The 18,113-nt window shown below is 42.1% G+C and overlaps 1 protein-coding gene across 7 annotated transcripts in view; it reads left to right on the top strand.

Annotated features, from left to right (window-relative positions):
* Positions 1 to 18,113, top strand: part of PEAK1 (pseudopodium enriched atypical kinase 1) — a 110,113-nt gene that overhangs the window by 71,985 nt on the left and 20,015 nt on the right. For 6 of the 7 annotated variants that reach the window (XM_021543413.4, XM_021543419.4, XM_021543417.4 and 3 more), the window contains 3 exons: positions 2,440 to 5,700; positions 11,995 to 12,111; positions 13,867 to 14,063. In XM_021543413.4, coding sequence (XP_021399088.3) covers positions 2,549 to 5,700; positions 11,995 to 12,111; positions 13,867 to 14,063 — 3,466 coding nt within the window. In that variant the 5' untranslated portion in view covers positions 2,440 to 2,548. The remainder of the gene's footprint in view (positions 1 to 2,439; positions 5,701 to 11,994; positions 12,112 to 13,866; positions 14,064 to 18,113) is intronic. The other variant, XM_021543420.4, reaches the window with a different exon arrangement.

The raw sequence follows: 18,113 nt of genomic DNA, 5'->3' as shown, positions 1-18,113 counted from the left end.
AGTGGCTCTTCTGTTCCAGAGTGTCACAAATCATCCTGGGGGTCAGGGCTGTGTTCAAACCAGTTCTATTGGCTGTTGGAGACCAAAAATGCTGAAATAGCTACGCATGGCTTGTATATACTCCTGTCCAGGTTCCACATCTGCATTTCCACAATCACCAGGTGTGTGATTGCTGAGGTAAAGTGCTGCAGGCAGCACTGCTGGCACACGAGGGTGTTCTGGGATGAAGCACAGAGCTGTAGTTGTTACTCTCTGGAGAACTGTGGTTCTGCTGAGTTTCCTGTAGTTCCCATTCTCAGGTTGAGTGTAACCCTTCTCTGGCTTAGAGGAAGTGCCAGCATCAGTGTCAGAGCAAAGGAGAATGACCAGTGTGTTGTGCCAGAGGCAGTGGTGCCATCACATCAGGATGTAGCCCTGGGCAGGTGGGCACTGCAGAGCTTCCTCAGTGTCCCCCCTGGTCCTGGCAGGAATTGCTTGGAACACCATAAAGCTGCCTGCCTTGTGATGGGATTCTAGAGCAAGTGCAGCTTATGCAATTTCAGAGAAATAAGATCACACAGGTAAATCTTAAAACCCACACACAAGCACTAACCCTTTTGTTTAAATCGGTTGTTCAAAGCTTTTATGTGATGGAGAAATATATTTTTCAAGAAACCATTTAGTTTAGATTCCCATTAGTGTAATTTTACTCCTTCTATTTTTTAAACACACGAAAAGAGGGAGCCAACCGGAGTATAAAATTCTTGTACATGCTCTCTCTCTGGTTTTAGGAAAACTGTTTCTTAATGTAGTTTTTCTGCTTACAATATATGGCCTTGCAAGGTGTTGAAGCAACAAAACTTGAGAGAGATCAAGAAACATACAAAAGCATTTTACTCTGTAAATGCAAGATAAAGCCTAAAAGTTTGGGCACATCTCAGTGTGGCAGAGTTTCTCTCTCTTAGGTCATACAGAGAAAGCTTTTGGCAGTGGCTTTTTGGCAAAAAGCTTTGTCTGGAAACATATTTAGTCAGCATATGAAATGTGATAGCCCTGGTAGCACGGCTGTGTCTGCAGGCACTAATAGAGTTAGGCTTCAGCCCCATCTGCTGTTGGATCGGGATCGCTCTGTTGGTTTGCCAGCACAGGACAGCCCTTGCCAAAACACAGAGCAGGACGTGAGGAGACTGACAAGCCCCTCCCGGTGTCAGCTCTCCTAATGATCCTGTTGTTTGCCATGCCATGAAAGCCAGTGGTGCCCTGAGAATTCCAGCACGGTCTCCCTGCTGCTGGGCTCTGCTGGGCTCTGTGGGAGCTGCAGCTGGACCTGCAGGGGGTCAGCGCTGCCCTTCGGCGTACCTGGGTGAGCAGCAAGAATATTTGCACCCCAAGGCCTGTAAGAACAGAACAGGATTGATTTCCAGCACCTGTGCTTGCAGAAGAGCAGTGAACATAGAGATCCTTTCACCTCAGTAAAATGTCTCCTATAATGTGAGTTATGCAACAGTGATGAAGAGAACAGACTTGCGGATTTGGCTCAGAAGGCTTAAAATCTTCAGGCATTAATTCATGAAACACTCAAATCCTGGATACTCTGGTGGCTATAAAGCACAGCAGATTCGTGTTTGATTTTTACTTAAGGCTGATTGTTTCTGGAAATAAAAAGATTCACTTTGAACAAGATTTTCAGTTCTTCAGTTGTTATTTCTGGAGGGGTTAGGTAGAAAAGCTACATATGAAACAAATCAGGGACTAAAAATCCTTAGCTTTGTTTTGAGGATATCAGAATGGTTTATTGACATTATGGTAAGCAAAAGGAGAAGGAACAGTAACTTTCTAGAAAGATTTCCACTGTATTATTATCTGACTTTTCCAGGACATCAGAACAGCCTATGTGTTCAGCCAAAATACCTCTTCAGTATTTTCATTTGACTCTGATGAAAAAAGTGCTAAAATGGCAGAGTTTGGGATTGCTTGAACACATTTTCTCACTTAAGCTGAGCTTGTTCACATTCAAAGCTAGAACAAATTATCTCAATTGCATTTAGGAGAGTAAACATACTTTTGCTTTTCTATCTCATGTTTGAGTAGTTATGGTGAAAGCATAATGTGTGGTAATCTTTGGGTTTATATCCTGTTCCTGCATTTGTTTTATTTGACAAAATTAAAGGCCAATGGCCCTGAACTAGTCAAGCAAATTACTCTAAATTCTCAGTCATTGCCATTTTTCCCTCCCTCTGCTTTAAGTAACATAGGACTTAGCTGCCAAAGTTTTAATTCTTTATGTATGAGAAGAATGATAGCTGGAATTTGGGTTTGCATTTCAGTTACATAGTTTTGTAAATGAAAACATCAGCAAAAGGCTACTTGCTCCTTCCACATTATCCCTAGTGTGAAAAACATAATGATCAAGCAGATTTTTCCCCATTCTCATCCTTTCTGTGTTTCATGTTCTTCCAGCATGATCACTGCTCAAGGAGGTGTCTGTGCCGGGTGAGCAGAGCGGAGCCATGGATGACACTCCTACCATGCACTGAGCGGCGGGCTGCAGGCACAGAGCTCTGGGAAAATGTCTGCTTGCAACACTTTCACTGAGCACGTGTGGAAACCCGGTGAATGTAAGAACTGCTTCAAGCCCAAGAGCTTGCACCAGTTACCCCCAGTGTCAGAGAAGAAGCCCCTCTCACATGGAAACCTGAAACCCAATGCAAACCAGAGCAGCAGCCAGCGTGGCAGGGGCAGCGGCAGCTTCCGGCCGCCCGTGGCCAAGAAGCCGACGATAGCCGTGAAACCCACCATGATGGTGGCCGACGGGCTCTGCTGGGAGCTGACCACGCTGGAGCAGTGCGAGAACAAACCCCTGCCCGTGGGGTGGAACCGCAACAAGGCGGTGCTGAGCAAAAAACCACTGAACAATAACAATGAGGAGGAGATTGAGGGTTACAGCCATGTTCCTAGGCCTTACGGCAACAGCGAGGGCGTGGGTAAGATACCCAGTAACAATAATAATGGACTGACAGAAGTTCTGAAGGAGATTGCAGGTTTGGATACCACACCTCAGCTCACTGGAAATGAAACAAACTCCAGAGAAACCTTCTTGGGAAGGATAAATAATTGTTACAAAAGATCATTAGAAAGGAAGATCCCTCCGAGCTGCATGGTGGCTGGAATGAAGGATTCACAGAGTAAGCATGTTATTCTGAGTGGAAGCACTGAAGTCATAAGTAATGAAGGTGGACGTTTCTGTTATCCAGAGTTGTCTAGTGGAGATGAGAGTGAGGATGACACGTTTTTTGGCAGCATGCAGGAAGAGCACGAGAGCTGGGATGAAAGTGATGAAGAGCTGTTAGCAATGGAAATCCGGATGAGGGGCCAACCTCGCTTTGCTAATTTCAGAGCTAACACCCTGTCTCCTGTTCCGTTCTGTGTTGACAAGAAATGGAATACCGTGCCCCTTCGGAACAAGTCTCTCCAGCGGATCTGCGCCGTGGATTATGATGACAGTTATGATGAAATTTTAAATGGTTACGGGGAAGAGACGGTGATTCTTTATGGGCAAGAGAGCATGCAGAGCATGGTATCTTCTGATTCTACATCTCCTGATTCTTCTTTGACAGAAGAGTCTCGTTCTGGGACAACCAGCAGTTCTTCCCAGAAGCTCTGTAATGGAGGCTTATCTCCTAGCACTCCTCAGGACCTCAAAGTGATTGAACCAGAATATGAAAGTCTTTGTGACAATCAACAAGTGAAGGATGTGCCAAAAGCACCCAGAAATGCTCTGAAAAGTCAGGAAACTCACAAAGCTGTCCTTGCACTTCGCCTGGAGGAGAAGGATGGCAAAATTGCTGTGCAGACTGATACGCAGGAGAATAAAAGTTCTTCAGATGCTGCTGGTCAAGCCGTAACCATTAATTTGGTGCCTATGGAGGAGCAAGCTAAGCCTTACAGGGTGGTGAACATGGAACAACCAGTGTGCAAGCCATACACCGTAGTGGATGTATCAGCTGCCATGACCAGTGAATGTAAAGAGAATCAGACTGAAACCTCAGAAACCAAAAAGGCAGCATCTAACCCAAGCTCACCAGTAACCCCAGGCACACCTATTGCATCCTCTGCAGCATCACCTGTACATGCACACGCTAATCTGAAAAAATCCAGTGCAATCAGATACCAAGAAGTGTGGACTTCCAGCACTAGTCCAAGACAGAAGATACCTAAGGTGGAACTGATTGGAAACAGCTCAGGACCTTCCGTTCCTCCCAGGAAGACAAGCCACAAGTCAGCTCCTACTTCACCTACAGCTACAAACGTTTCTTCGAAAACTATCCCAGTTAAGTCTCCCAATTTGTCTGAGATAAAATTCAACAGTTACAACAATGCTGGCATGCCACCTTTCCCTATTATCATTCATGATGAGCCCACTTACGCTAGGAGTTCCAAAAATGCTGTTAAAGTTCCTATTGTAATCAATCCAAATGCATATGATAACTTGGCGATCTATAAAAGTTTTCTAGGGACCACTGGGGAGCTGTCTGTCAAAGATAAAACTACAAGTGTGATAAGCCATACCTATGAAGAAATAGAAACTGAAACTAAAGGCACCGAAGCCATAGGCAGCAAATCCACTGAGTTGCCCCAAGCAAGAGGGGTGGCCAGTAGCTCTGAGTGCAGGCTGGGCTCTGTGGCTCAAAAGGTCCAAGAGTTCAACAGCTGCCTCACTAAAAGCCAGATATCCCCACAGAGAAGTCACAGTGCTGACCACAGCTCCCCATCCAGAGTTCAAAAGGCAATGCAAGAGCCTACAGCAAAAGCAGACATAACCCCAGATGGTTCCATTGGCAGCAGTGGTGGCAGAGAGAATGCGAGCACGGTGCTCTCGCAGATTGTGGCTTCTATCCAGCCTCCACAGTCTCCTCCAGAAACACCTCAGTCTGCTCCCAAGTCCTGTAGTGTAGAAGAACTGTATTCCTTACCCCCTGAGGGAGATGCTACTAAAAACACCCTGGTACGACCCAAATCTCTGTTTACATCACAGCCTGAAGCGGAGTCCTCCAAGATGGAAAGCACTGCCATTAAAATGCAGAAAGATCCACTTTCACAGCCAGCTGCCACTCCCTCTCCAAAGCCAGCGCGAGCCACCCCGAGCGTCACGAGTCCCCAGGCAGAGCAGGCCCCGCCATTCCCCCCTCCACGCTCCACCTCCTCTCCCTACCATGCCAGTAACTTGCTGCAAAGGCATTTCAGCAATTGGGCCAAACCCAACAGCCCCACCAGGTCGACAGAAGCCGAGTCCATCCTGCACTCGGAGGGGCGGCGTCCCGACGCAAAACCCAAACGCTGGATATCGTTCAAGAGCTTCTTCCGCCGCAGGAAAGCTGACGATGAGGAGGAGAGAGAGAAGGAGAGGGAGAAAGGGAAGCTGGTGGGTCTGGATGGAACTGTTATACACATGCTCCCCCCGCCTCCAGTGCAGCGGCACCACTGGTTCAGCGAGGCCAAGTCCGACTCCAGCGAGAAGCCGTCGATCGTTTTCATGTACAGGTGTGACCCGGCACAGGCGGAGCCGAGGGCTGATCTCCCACACCAGGCTGGGCTGGACTCTGCTATCGCAGAGGCACTGGCAAAGGACAAGGGAGAAACGCAGGAAAAGCCTCCAGAGAGCTTGGAACAAAACATAGCCGGCCATTCCTCACCACCTCAGGCTCCCAAGAAAATCCCCAGGTACCACTCAGCTGTTTTAGTCACTTACTTTGTTGTGAACTGTCCTGTATATGCTGCTGAAAAGGGAGAGACTAAGGAGTTTTATTATATTAATGCAATTTTTTTCAAAGTATATTTATTTTAGGTAACTTAGAGTGTGTTTTAAAATCTTCCTTTTATGTTAGATACCAGAAAAGATGGAAAACATTTACTAGAAGCAGTACCTGATATGTAGAGTTTGTCTTGCAGGCTCACAAACATCTCACAATAGCCGTGTTCCACTGGATCACATCCGTTCTCTTGAATTTCTACTTTAAGAACGTTTTTCTAAATTTTCAGAATTTCTCAGCAGACATAGGAGGCAACTCTTGTGAAGTACAATAGAAATTAAAAGATCTGTGACTCACGGATGGTGTTGTGCTAACTTTACCTCACATGCCCGAGAATTCAACAGATGCTAATTAACCACACTGCAGCATCACTGCAGCACTCCCAAATTAAACCTTGTAAAAAAGTAGTAACAGAATTAGGGTACCTACAAAATAGAGTTATCTCTGTTTTGCAAGGCCTTTAGCAGTGACTGTGCTTTGTCCCCTGGCAGTATTAGATCCAGTAAGAGCTGGTCACATCAGTTGCAGTCAGTCATGCAGGCAGAACAGATACCCTGAGTGCTGGACTACAGCAGCACTGTATTCTAACACTGTGGATGTGTTAGAATTTATCTTCCAAAGTCATTGCACAAACCAATTCCAAAGTAGCCTCAATCTTGAATTATTTATTTCATTATAACAACACCATAATGGGGAGAAATCAAAAATTTTGTGAAGTGTGAGCCCCAGAAAATGTATAATGACAGTGTTTTTTTGGTTTTCTTTCTCCATATTATGTACAAGAAAACTGCAGTGTTTTTTAGCTAAAAACAGTTTTAACCTAATAGAAATCTCTGGTTGAGCATAGTTAGAGCTCACCATAAACTGATTGCCACTTGTCCTAAAGCAAAATAACTTGGTTTTCTTCCTCCATTCCAGAAAAGTGCTAGAATAACCCCCTTGACAGGAGTGCAGACTCTAGATTTGCCCTAAATGAATTGGTGAGAAATAGCTAGTACTACTACTCTGCTAGCAGTAGTAGAGAGGGCAGGTTAAAGGATTGCAGGAGTTTGTGCTCTCAATGCCCAAGAACCTGGTTTCTTTCTCCAGTCTCTGGGGCAAGTTAGGGAAAAGTGAGGTTGATTTTGGTTCCGGTGCCATCAGGAGATTGCCTTGCTCTCAGCTCTTGGTGCCCCACTCTAGTGCTGGCAGGGCAGGTCCTGTGCTCTGGTGAAGCAGGGCAGAGGTCCAGGTGAGCAGAACTTGGCAGTCACTCCACACCAGCTGGCTGATGTGCCAGGGGACTGGCAGGAGGGAGCAGCTGCCTCTGTGGGTGGTGGAGGGCAGGGGCAGCCTGTCAGGGATCCCTGCACTGCCCTGGAGATGGTGCTCTTGGAATGTGTCCTGTTCTCCTTCTGCCCTTCCTTTTGAAGGCACTGGCTCACTGATCTCTCATTCACTTATTCCCAAATGTATGTTTGCTCTTTAGTTTTCATCAAGTCACAAGGATGTTGGTTAAAAACATATCTCAGAATTTTCCCCAGTGAAAACTGGAATTTTCCACATGTTAGAATTGGAATTTCATCTTCTGACAATATTGTTCCCTGGTTTCTACAAATTTCAAAGAAAATACACTGAGGTGCTGAGTTGTGAGAGCTCTGGGCAGTGGGTGCTCCACTGATTTATGCTTCAGTTCTTATATTCTTGGTGCCTTGAGTTATTTAGGGTTTTTTAATACTTTTTAATGTTAATAATGAAACCAAGTGAAACCTTATAATGCCACATAATTGAAGGTTTTCATTGTTGTTAAGGGGTTTGGCTTTTGTTTTTAATATCCTGGTGGGTAAGAACCAGGATTTCTAAATGCCATTTTTTCACAAGCAGGAAGCATAACCCATGAGAAGCTTTGAATGTTTTGTGTTAACCCTCCAGGTATTAGTACAAGGTTAGCTGTAATTCAGGCTAAAATATGTGCATGAAAAAGATGTTTAGAATGTTCAGTTAAGCCTGCAGAGGCTTAGAGAGGAGAATGGATGACCTGAAGATGGCAATCAGTGAGCAGGACACTTCCCTAACTCAGAATGCCAAGAACAGCAAGCTCTCTGGAAAAACAAACTGATGACCTGGAAAATAAGATAAGCTTTAAAAATGTCAGATTACTAGGGAGGTCTCAAAAGCAAATTTAATGAAGATCCAGTATTTCCTTACTTTGCAATGGATTACAAAGCTGCTAAACATTGATAACACAACCACAAAACAGCTGAAGGTATTTCAAGTTATCACTAGAAAGGTCAGGTTTCCCTTTGAACAGCACTTGCAAAACGTCAGTTTTTCAGATAGCTGAAAATTATCTTTCTGTTACACAAAGGAACTTGGTTTTGGTTTGTCAGTGTGACTGTTTCTGTTTGATGGCAGGATGCAGATATGCTGGTTCAAAAGGAGCTAGCAAATAACGGTATATTAAATTTACTGAAAATTTGTAGATAGATTAATTTTTGCTAAAAATCAGCAGTCATGTCAGTTTTATCATTAATCAGAATGAGAACACCTTTAATTCATGAAGCAGCTGTTGTTCTCAGGGGCAAAACTTAAAATTGACCAAAGGATAACATGGTATTTCTGGCCTGAGTCACTGTAATTGATGAAGGTGGTACAGCACAGCGTGCAATCCACTCATCTCAAGTTGAATAAAAAGATCCTTCAAAGGCTTTGTTATCTTATGGATCAGAGTGTTCCTATTGGAGTTTCATAAGATAAAGGCTTCTCCTCTCCTTCATTGAGACATCACTGCTCATACCCAGCAGCAACTGGTTAGATTGAGACATTTCCTAAAAGCAAAGTGCAGCGCAGTCCTGCTGCTTCCTTGGCTGTCTTCATAAAGCACATCAGAGCTGAACTAATCTGATCTGGGCACAGCCATCTCCATTTCAGTTACAGCTTACACTCAAGAGTTTCCTTTCACAGCTGCAAGTCAGCCATAACTTTCCTTTATGGGATCTTTGGGGCAGTCTTGGATGCAGTGAAGATAAAACTCTGCTTTCCTGAAATACTTCCTTCAGGTAGTGAGGTCTTTATGTTTATTTTGTTTCAGATAAGGAGGCATTTCTTCATAGATAAATTTGTGCTCACTAATCTAATTCCTAAGATTGTGTGAATTTTTGCAAAAGGATTTGAGCTCATGACTAATAGATCTGAGCTCTGTATAGAGGAATATGGATGTTGTGACAGATCACCCAGTGGAAACAATGGTAATCAGTGTTCTACAAAAATGTAGCCATACATTAAGATCAGGATTTCATCCAGAGACAGGCAGGAATAACCACTACTGCCACATTCCACTTTCACACTGTCACTGATCCAGTCCTGCAGATTCCACAGCTGCTTCAGAAACTGCTTGGGAAGATAAGAAAATCTGTGAAATCACAGTAGGGTTCTGTTTAAAACAAAGTCCTTCTTTCCTTGGAAAGCTTCTGGTATAACTCTGAGGGTGAAGTTCTCACACGAACCCAGAACCTTTTAGGTACAGCCCGAGTAAATTGATGAGAATTTTCAAGGATGTTATAGATGAAAAGAAATTCCTTGCTTGAGCAAGTCTACTGAAATGAGAGAAATTCTCCCTGAAAATTTAAGGTGGATCAGCTCTTCCTTCTTGTCAAATCCATGTAAGGGCTTTTCTTATCTAGGTGTCAGCAAGCTTTATCTACCTTACTCAGCAGTGCTTAGCAGTGCTTTTAAAAGTATTAACTAGCTATCTTCTACCATTTCATCAATTAAAAACATGTGAGATTTTTCTCTAGAACATTTTCCAATGCTAACAGAATTGGAAATTCTGCATGTGCATTAGGCAATAAGTTTGGTAACGTTTTATGTGAGAACTTGTAAACACTGAGAACTGTTAAAGATCCAAGTGGAAGGGACTTTACCATTTATTATTTCATAAATTTAGATTAGGCAATGGTAAATCATGTATTATTGTTCTTAACTCCTCTAATACAGTCTGTAAAATGGAAAGACTGAGAACCTAAAACAGATAAAGAAAAATATCTTCTTTATAATGCATAGTTAATCTGTGAAACTCATTACCATTAAGTTTCAGTGACACTAAAGAGCTTAGCAGGATGTCTTTACTGGATTATCAAGTGTACTCCCTTTATCCGTGCAAACATCGCATTATACAAGATCTGAAAAAAAACCTTCTCAAGCTTTAGGACTAAGCCAGCTTCTCAATAATCAGAATTAGGAATGAATTTCATGGCTTAGAAGTTTCAGGTTGTCATTTGAGAAGTTTGTTTCACTTTCCTCTTCAGTGACTATTTGTGTAGGGACTGAACTGCAGGAGCCACAGGAATATTTTCTGTATCCATAATGCCCTATGACTGAAACCTGGGCTTGTCTCTGCTCAGTGTTGTGCAGGAATAAAGTGGTCAGTGTTCTGAAGAGAAGTTCCTGGGTAAGGTGGCCTCTGACCTCCCTCCAGCCATTAACCTCTGCATTCTTCCTCAAGCTTATTCAGTCAGTTTAGGCTTTATATTTGCTTTATTAGCTTAAAAGTGCAGGGCCTGGGGGTATCTCAAAGCACTCTCTTTGAAACTAATATAGCTACAAATTACACAGTTGGTTTGTTGTGTGTGTAAAATGAAGTCCCCTTCCTTGTCATGTCCAGCTGCACAGCTGCCATTGATGGCTGCTGTGTTGATGTCCATTCAGGGAGGAGATCAGAGTCTGTGCTGGCCTCAAGGCCACATCAGCTTTTCTCTGTTTCTGTCACTAATTCCTGCCACTGGGATTTATGTGCTATCTTGTACAGAACTGTGTTCCCTCACCTTTACCTCTGGATCTGGCCCTAATTCAGGAATATACTCTCACAATCACTTCTTATAAACGTTCCCCTTTATCTCCCTCTTATTTATTGCTGTTTATTAATCACGCTAATTGAGCAGGCGTGCTCTGCATAGAGGAGAGCACAGGTCACACAAGAGCTGTGATTCCAGTGTCCTCACCAGAATTAACACACTACACAGGCATCCTCCTGGATCCTGCTGTTCCCTAAAGACCAAGGCGAGTTAGGCCGCATCATCTTCTGGCTATCCTCCAAAAAACGTGGAGGAGGAGAGCCTGAAGGAAAGAGAGGCATTTGTCCCTGCAGAAAATAACACTTTTAAAACAGTTTTGAGTCTCTGCACACGTGAATGACAAGTATTTAAATTCAGGGGGGTGTTGTCTGAAGGACAGTCATTTTTATGGCAAGTTTTTTTGCTTAACATTACCTCAGCTTCTTAGGAAAACAGACACGTTGTCTGTATGCAGAGGGCTGTTTCCTCCACTAACGAAATAGTTGTTCAGCTTCAGCCATTTGTGCCTGAGGAGCAGAGTTCTCTAAGATAATTAATTTCTATTAAGTTTGTTTTTGAAATAAAAAAGGGGAGAAAAAAAACTTGGAGAGAGGAAGCTGCACACACTGTTGTAGATGCTAAATATGTACTCTTATACAAGGCATCAAAGAACCCATCCTGGCAAAATATCTATAAATATCCCAAATAAGGAGATAGCTTTAAGTATTACTTGTTACCAGTAAGCAGATAGAAAGTTACACAAAATCAGGTTTTAGTAGTTCTAATCTGAGAGAACTGCCTGTTTATCAGCTGCTCCTCTTTCCTTGAAAAACCAGTCATTTTAACTGTTTAGTTCATGGAGCAGCTGGGCATGTGGTTCTCGGAGTTCCCAAGTGAGGGTGGTTCCCCCTTTTACTCCTCCTGCATCCTGCCAGTGCCACTGGAGGGGTTGACATTCGCACCGTGTACATAAGCTTGATGTCTCTGTCCTCAGCGTTAAGATACTGGGAGGCATTTCCCCATGGATTTCATGACCTGACCTCTAATTGCTGTGGTTCAAACTGTATTCTTTTGAGGCTCTGAATACAGATTGGAGATACTCTCTTACTCCTAACAATAGGTTAGTGTTACTTCCTAAAGCTGCTCTGGAGAGCTGAGCGTGCTTTTCCGGGCGCAGTAGGCATGAGCAAGGCCATAGCGGCATTCCAGAGCAGTGATGCAGCGCTGCAGCCCTGCAGGGAGGCAGAGCAGGAGTTAAGAAGGCAGGGCTGGATGTGCCTGGCTGCCCGGGGCCTTGGCAGGACCCAGCCCCCCAAGGTAAACACTAAGGTGCAGTAGGTGTATCACTCTGTGCAGAGTTCAGCCCTCTTGCTCACAGCTTGCACAACTTGTAGCACACCAGAACACTGTGGAATCAATGGCTCGCCAGAGTTTCAAGACATGATTAAAAGACTCAAGAAGGCCCTGAAAGAATTTCCTTTAATGGGGAATTGTGTGAGTGAGTACAGTGGGTGAGTTGGTATTTTTTTTTTCTTTCTTCCTTTCTAGCTCTTGGTTTACTTTGGCAAAATGCTTCTGAGCTTAGGTTTAGTGTATGTGCATGCATGTGTCTGGTTTGGAGAATGAGTATGTTCTTAGCTCACCAATTGATACTAAAAAGTTACTTTGAGATGGGATAATTCCTGGTTTGTGGCAATGGCAGAACTGTGAAGCTATTAGAATCTATTTCTTCTTAAAGAAAACATTCCTGTAGAGGCATGCAGGTATGTATATTATTTACAGCAACTACAAGTCTTCAGTTAATTTATCCTGAGAGCCCTGTTACTGCTTTAATTTTATGTCTGCTTTACTCTGAAATTACTGAGGTTAACTCTTTAATGTGGATATATTTATGGCACATGGAACGTTCTTCACACCATTCCTATGCATGGTACTAAAATGGAACAAAAAATGGTACGCTGATTAAAGATTACATCTTTTTGAACTTATGCCATTTTTTCTCTTTTACTAACAAGTTCTAATGAGTTTGGTTTGTGTCAGCCTGCAGTTAAAATTCATGAGTCTGAGCAGAAACAGCATGTGCTCACTGCACTGTCCTGGGTTTTGTCATGCAGAGCATTGGCATGTTGGAATCTTTGTACTTGCTACAAGATTTGTGTCCCAGGATTTTCAGGGTTTTGGCTTTGCCATAGACATATGCCTATAATTTATGTTAACTCTTTGTGGAAGTTTGAAATCCTTATCGCAAAAGTTAAGTATCTCTACAGATACATGACATGCTGATTGTTTTTTAATGGAAGTCTGTCATTCCTATCCCTAATGGAAATCACAAGTAGTTCAAATTCTTCCTGGTGTATTTAATCAGGCTGTAGTAATGAGAACTAGCAAACAGCACACATGCTCTTGAGATTTGGCCTGTAATGAGTATTTGTTACTGCAAGTGAGAGAACATAAAGGCATGGAAATATTTTTGCTCTGACATGTTTTTGTGGCATATTATTGATAATTGCTGTTATATTTTCAGTATGATTGTGGGGTTTTATTAAATCTCAACATTTTTTAATGCATATAATGCATAATTTTTAAATTACACTGCAATAAATATATCGATGGAAATGAAGTAAATGCACAATTTTCAGGGTTCTGTGCTATAAGTCATCACAGTGTGATTAAAACTTCATAGCTAAGAGCAGGCACAGTGCCTTTTGCAGTTGGCCCAATGTAGATGGATTTTAATGGTGGAAAATTTTATATGGGAAAGAGATTGTTGGCCTAAATGAGGTCTGTTTCCCAGAGTCAGTTCCCAAAATTCTACTAGGATATGAAAAAGTATCATTGAAGTTTTATGCATTTATTGGGACTTAATCCCCCTTGCTATACCTTGTTATATTTGTTTGAGGCACAATTGTTTGCGCTGGCAAAAAGCACCCTAAACTCTGCTGCTGTCATGAGTCCCACTCGCTTTACCCAGAATTCTGCCTGCATATTTATGAGTCAAGCTGTAAAACATTTTATTGTAGTTTTTATATAAAAGGCATGAACTCTTGTATTATATATGTTAAAATAATAATAATAATAGTAGTAACTAACATGTTACTATTTCAGTCACAAGTGATTTTTCCTCATTAAGGAAAATAAAAACTGTAGATAATTGTTCTTAGAAAAGGAGGGTGAAAGAACTTACATCTTTCCCAGCTCATTCCCCTTCCTGCAGATGCTCAGTGCCCAGCTGGTGTCTCCAGGTGACGTTGTTGTGTTTGTTTCAGTCAAGTGCCTGACGAGCCGGCCCTGGAGGAGCTGTCCCCTCGTGTCCCCAGAGCTGTGTTTGTCAAGCAGGACAATGGGGGCAGCGCCTCGGTCATCCCGGTCTCGTCCGCCCGCGCGCCGCCAGCCGAGGAGGAGAAAGAAGAAGCTCCACGTTCTCCTGATCTCAGTACCTGCAGTGCTACCTACAGCAATTTAGGTGAGTGGACTGGAACTGGATCAGATTTTGGATACCTTTCCAGGGTGTGAAGAGCCTTTTCTTCTGAACAGCTCGATACATCTTCATAAGGGTAGCTTTTAATGCCTGTTGAATATTGATTTAGAGAAAATAAAGATATATAGTCTCATTCAGAGATCATAACCAAGAAAGTGAAGATTCAACAAACTCAAAGATTTGTTTTCCTGAAATTTAAAACAGTCTTTTAATTGCTCTTAGTGATAAACATCTCAAATAATTTTTAAAATTAACATTGTTTTATCTCTTTGGAGGAATTTTTGTCAAAGGTTTCAAATACAGAGCAAGCTACCTAATTTCTTTAGAAGGTATAAGTGAAATTCAATATTTTTCTAAACTTCAACAAAAGATATGGCTTTTTATTTTAGAGCATCAATAACTGCTAAAATACTTGCACCTATCGTCTATTGGCTGAAACTGTTCTTATCCTAGTCAGAGAGTTTACTTTTGGTCCTTCCCAATGAGATATGAATGTCCTGAAGGTACTACTCAAAGATTACTGAATTTCTGACTCGTTAAAGAGATCCCTGGATGCAGGGCTTCTCTGGAAGATAATGGAGCAAGATAAAGCAGCATCTCCTGGTGCACAGTATCAATATTATCAGCCTAATTTTCTAAAGCGTTTTGATTTGCATTACTGCAAATTCAGGGATACCTCCAGCCAGGTTTTCTAGAACAACAAGATCTCTCATTTATTTACATTCCAGGATATCCCAATACATGTTTTTTGAACATCCCAATCCTGTAAACACAGCAACTTACTAAGCATTTGGCCAAGAGTAAAGTGATTGTGTTGAGACGGCTCAGGAGTACAGGGGGTCTGGCATGTCCACACAGGTTTCAGGGATCAAGGACTAAACTTTAAACCCTCAGGTGCATACATTCTTTAAACATTCAGTGAAAGTGTTGCATTTTTTTGCTTAAATGGGAATTAGTGGCTTATATAGCTTATATAGCATTCTGCTATTAAAACATTAATTAGATGTTGTTAATAAAGCATAAGGAGGAAAAATATCCTGTCCAAGTGTGATGCTAGCATCTACCAAGAAAATCTTCCTCTAAGGAGGAAAACTAAAATCTCTATCTTTATTGTGAATTACTCATAGATCTAATGAATTGTTTTCAATTTAGTGAGGTGTCTGTCTGTATCTACATTTGCTGTATTTAGAAGACAGGGACGTTGCAGACAGAATCCAGGCAGTTGAGTTCTAGCTGTGTCAGAACAACTTGCACCATGTTTGTCCCGTGCAGCAAAATACCATCAAACACTGGAACAGCTTGCTCAGAGAAGTTTTGGAATCTCCATCTGTGGAGATATTCACAGCCCAACTGGAGAGGATCTGGACAACCTGCTCCAGCTGACCCTGCCTGACTGTCTCAAGAGATCCCTTCCATCCATCCTGGCCTGTATTAGTGCTGTTCCTAAGTCTGAATATTTCTTTTTAAAACCATAAAAATAGTCAACCCTTTAGCAATTTATTCAAAATCTTCTCCTCACCATTGGTTCACTTTGAGCTGTGCTGTCTCCAGAGTAGCCTTTTGGTGTGAAAGGGTTAAGTTAGCTCTGGGGCTTGCCTGGCTCTGGCTGGGAGAGCTGCCTGCTGGTAGGAGCAATGCTTCCCTAAATGGCACTGAGCTCCCTGGCTGCCCTTCAAAGGCTTTCTGCTTTATTCAAGTAACCTCACTTTCTAGTTCAGATGGCAACAGAGAGATTTCTAGGTAGGAACAGGGAATAATTCCTACTTGTTTTCATATCTTGCATCACCTAGGCAGCAAAATCTTATCTCTTATAGAATTAGAAGTATTGGTATGTGAAACTGGAAGAAAGGATAATATCAGAAGTTACATCACATTTGACTCTTGCCTCAGCTGCAATTAGAGCTGCATGCTACAGTTTGTAGTTTGTAAAATACATCACATGAACATCTCAATTTGCAGCATAATGCACAACGTTCACCTTTTAAATTCATCTGATACACAGTCTATGGTTTTTATTAAAAAGCAGATAATATGTCTCTACTTTGATAAATGGCTAATCTTAAGTTCTGACATGTCATGATGCCTTAGCCGTCATGAAGTGTCATGTACAGAAATAATTGCAAGCCTTGGTAAATTTTCAGCAGCAGCCAGGTTATAGTTTATATCAGGCACTGCCCTCAAATATATTTTGTTTGGCCTTCCAAGAGACAAACCTTACAAAACAGAAGATTCTCCTCCAGGAATTAAGGTACAACATAAAAGAGTTGGGGCTTTTATGAGATCCCACTGTGATGATAGGATAAGGTGTGTTCCTGGCTGTAGGAGGAAACTTGAGTAGGAGAAGAGAGGCTCTTGACTGCCATGGTCACAGTCAGGTTCTGGTGCCCACAGTTTAAGCAGAATGTTTTAAAAACTGCACAGGCTCTAAAGAAAAGCTTTGCAAATGCCTGGTATTGTGGCAAGCACTTCATAGGGACTAATTCAGAATCTGAATCCATTCAGCTTATCAAAGAAAACGTCTGGCTTGATCATGGTGTGGGTGCTCATGTGGTGAGCAGAACTGCAGAGAGGGAGACCTGTGGTATCAACTATTTAACAAAATCCAGAGGCTGCCACTTGAATTGAGATGAAGAAACAAATGTTCAAATGTGTAAGGGAGGGCCTGGTTGTTTCTTTTGTAAGTGGTTCTTTTATTGTTACAGAAGTTAATTCAGGTAAGCCCTGTAACTGATGATAAGGAAGACAAAGCCTTTCCTTTACAAATTTTTAAATTGTTCTGTCTTTGTCTGAATTTGTTGGGGAAATTGACTTGATTGAATTTGCATGGTTGTAAGTAGATTAAGGTATTCTCAGTGTACTCGGGATAGCATTTCTGCCATTGAAAAAAGAATAGGTTATTTCATTATCAGCTGTGTTTCTCTTTACACCTAAGGAAATGGAGAAAAAAGGAGGCTGAGTTTCTAGGCTTTGTGATTGCTGGCACTGGAAAAAAAATCCCAATCCAATCATAGTGTCTGCCATGAGGTATTGCCTCAGTCAGTCAGTTAGACCAGGGCAGAAAAGAGTGCTTTAGCCAGGCTGTAAATAAAGTAATGAGATCATTGTTGATGAAAACTGACAGTTCAGTGACAGACAGTGATTATAGCATCAGTCTGGTGCATTTGTACAGTACATAATTAGCACAGGTAATGTCTAACATGGTGCAATGGAGAGTGGGCAGCAAGACCTGACAAGTCACCAAGCAAACAAAGTGAGACTTCTCTTACCAAGAGACCTGTGCCCAGTCTCAAATTACTGCTGAGATGCTGGACGTGCATCACCAGTGATACTTAACAAATGGTAGCTTTCCTTTCTCCAGCATGTATAATCATTCTGGTGAGGTTTTAACTGTTCAATTAACACTACATGTGTAAACAATGGAGGATTTAATGCAAATCTGTGTACAGGACAGTTTTATAGAATAGTAGTATACATGGAGACCATTTATTGGAATTGGGGGCTGTGAAGCATGCTGGTAGCTTTTGCTGTGGTTGGAAGGTACTTGATGCATTTGTGGGTTCTTTTCATGGTTTGGTTATTTTTATCAGTCAGGATATGTGTTTATTAAGGAGTGATGTCAGATTTGATAGCAGCTAACATAAATAGGCTGCAATGCAAAGTCTGATGATAAATCAGTTACCCAGAAAAATTAAACTTAAATGCCTTTCTCAGATGTCTTTCAGAGTTTCAGAGCTCTGCATGGTGTCTGGAGACTTAAGCAATAATATTTAAATCGTGTAGTGAGATTCTATATTGGAAGATCTCATTGAACTGTAGAATTATTTAAAGCTCTCTAGAAATCATCTGTCTGTAAAGAGTTAATTTTTTTTTCTGTCATTGAGCAGTCTGGAATCCACTTCAAAGATCTTTCAAAGTGGTAGCCTAATATTGTCCCTGTTTTTCCTCTTCATTTTGCCTCCCAAGAGTGTGGCTGAGGCTGAACTTGCAATGTTGGATAGTCTGTGCAGTAGGTAAGGAAATTATGAGTTTAAGCAT

Source organism: Lonchura striata, chromosome 10, assembly GCF_050655825.1.
Source record: "Lonchura striata isolate lonStrDom1 chromosome 10, ASM5065582v1, whole genome shotgun sequence".
NCBI lineage: Eukaryota > Metazoa > Chordata > Aves > Passeriformes > Estrildidae > Lonchura > Lonchura striata.
This window is presented reverse-complemented; position numbering and strand designations above follow the sequence as displayed.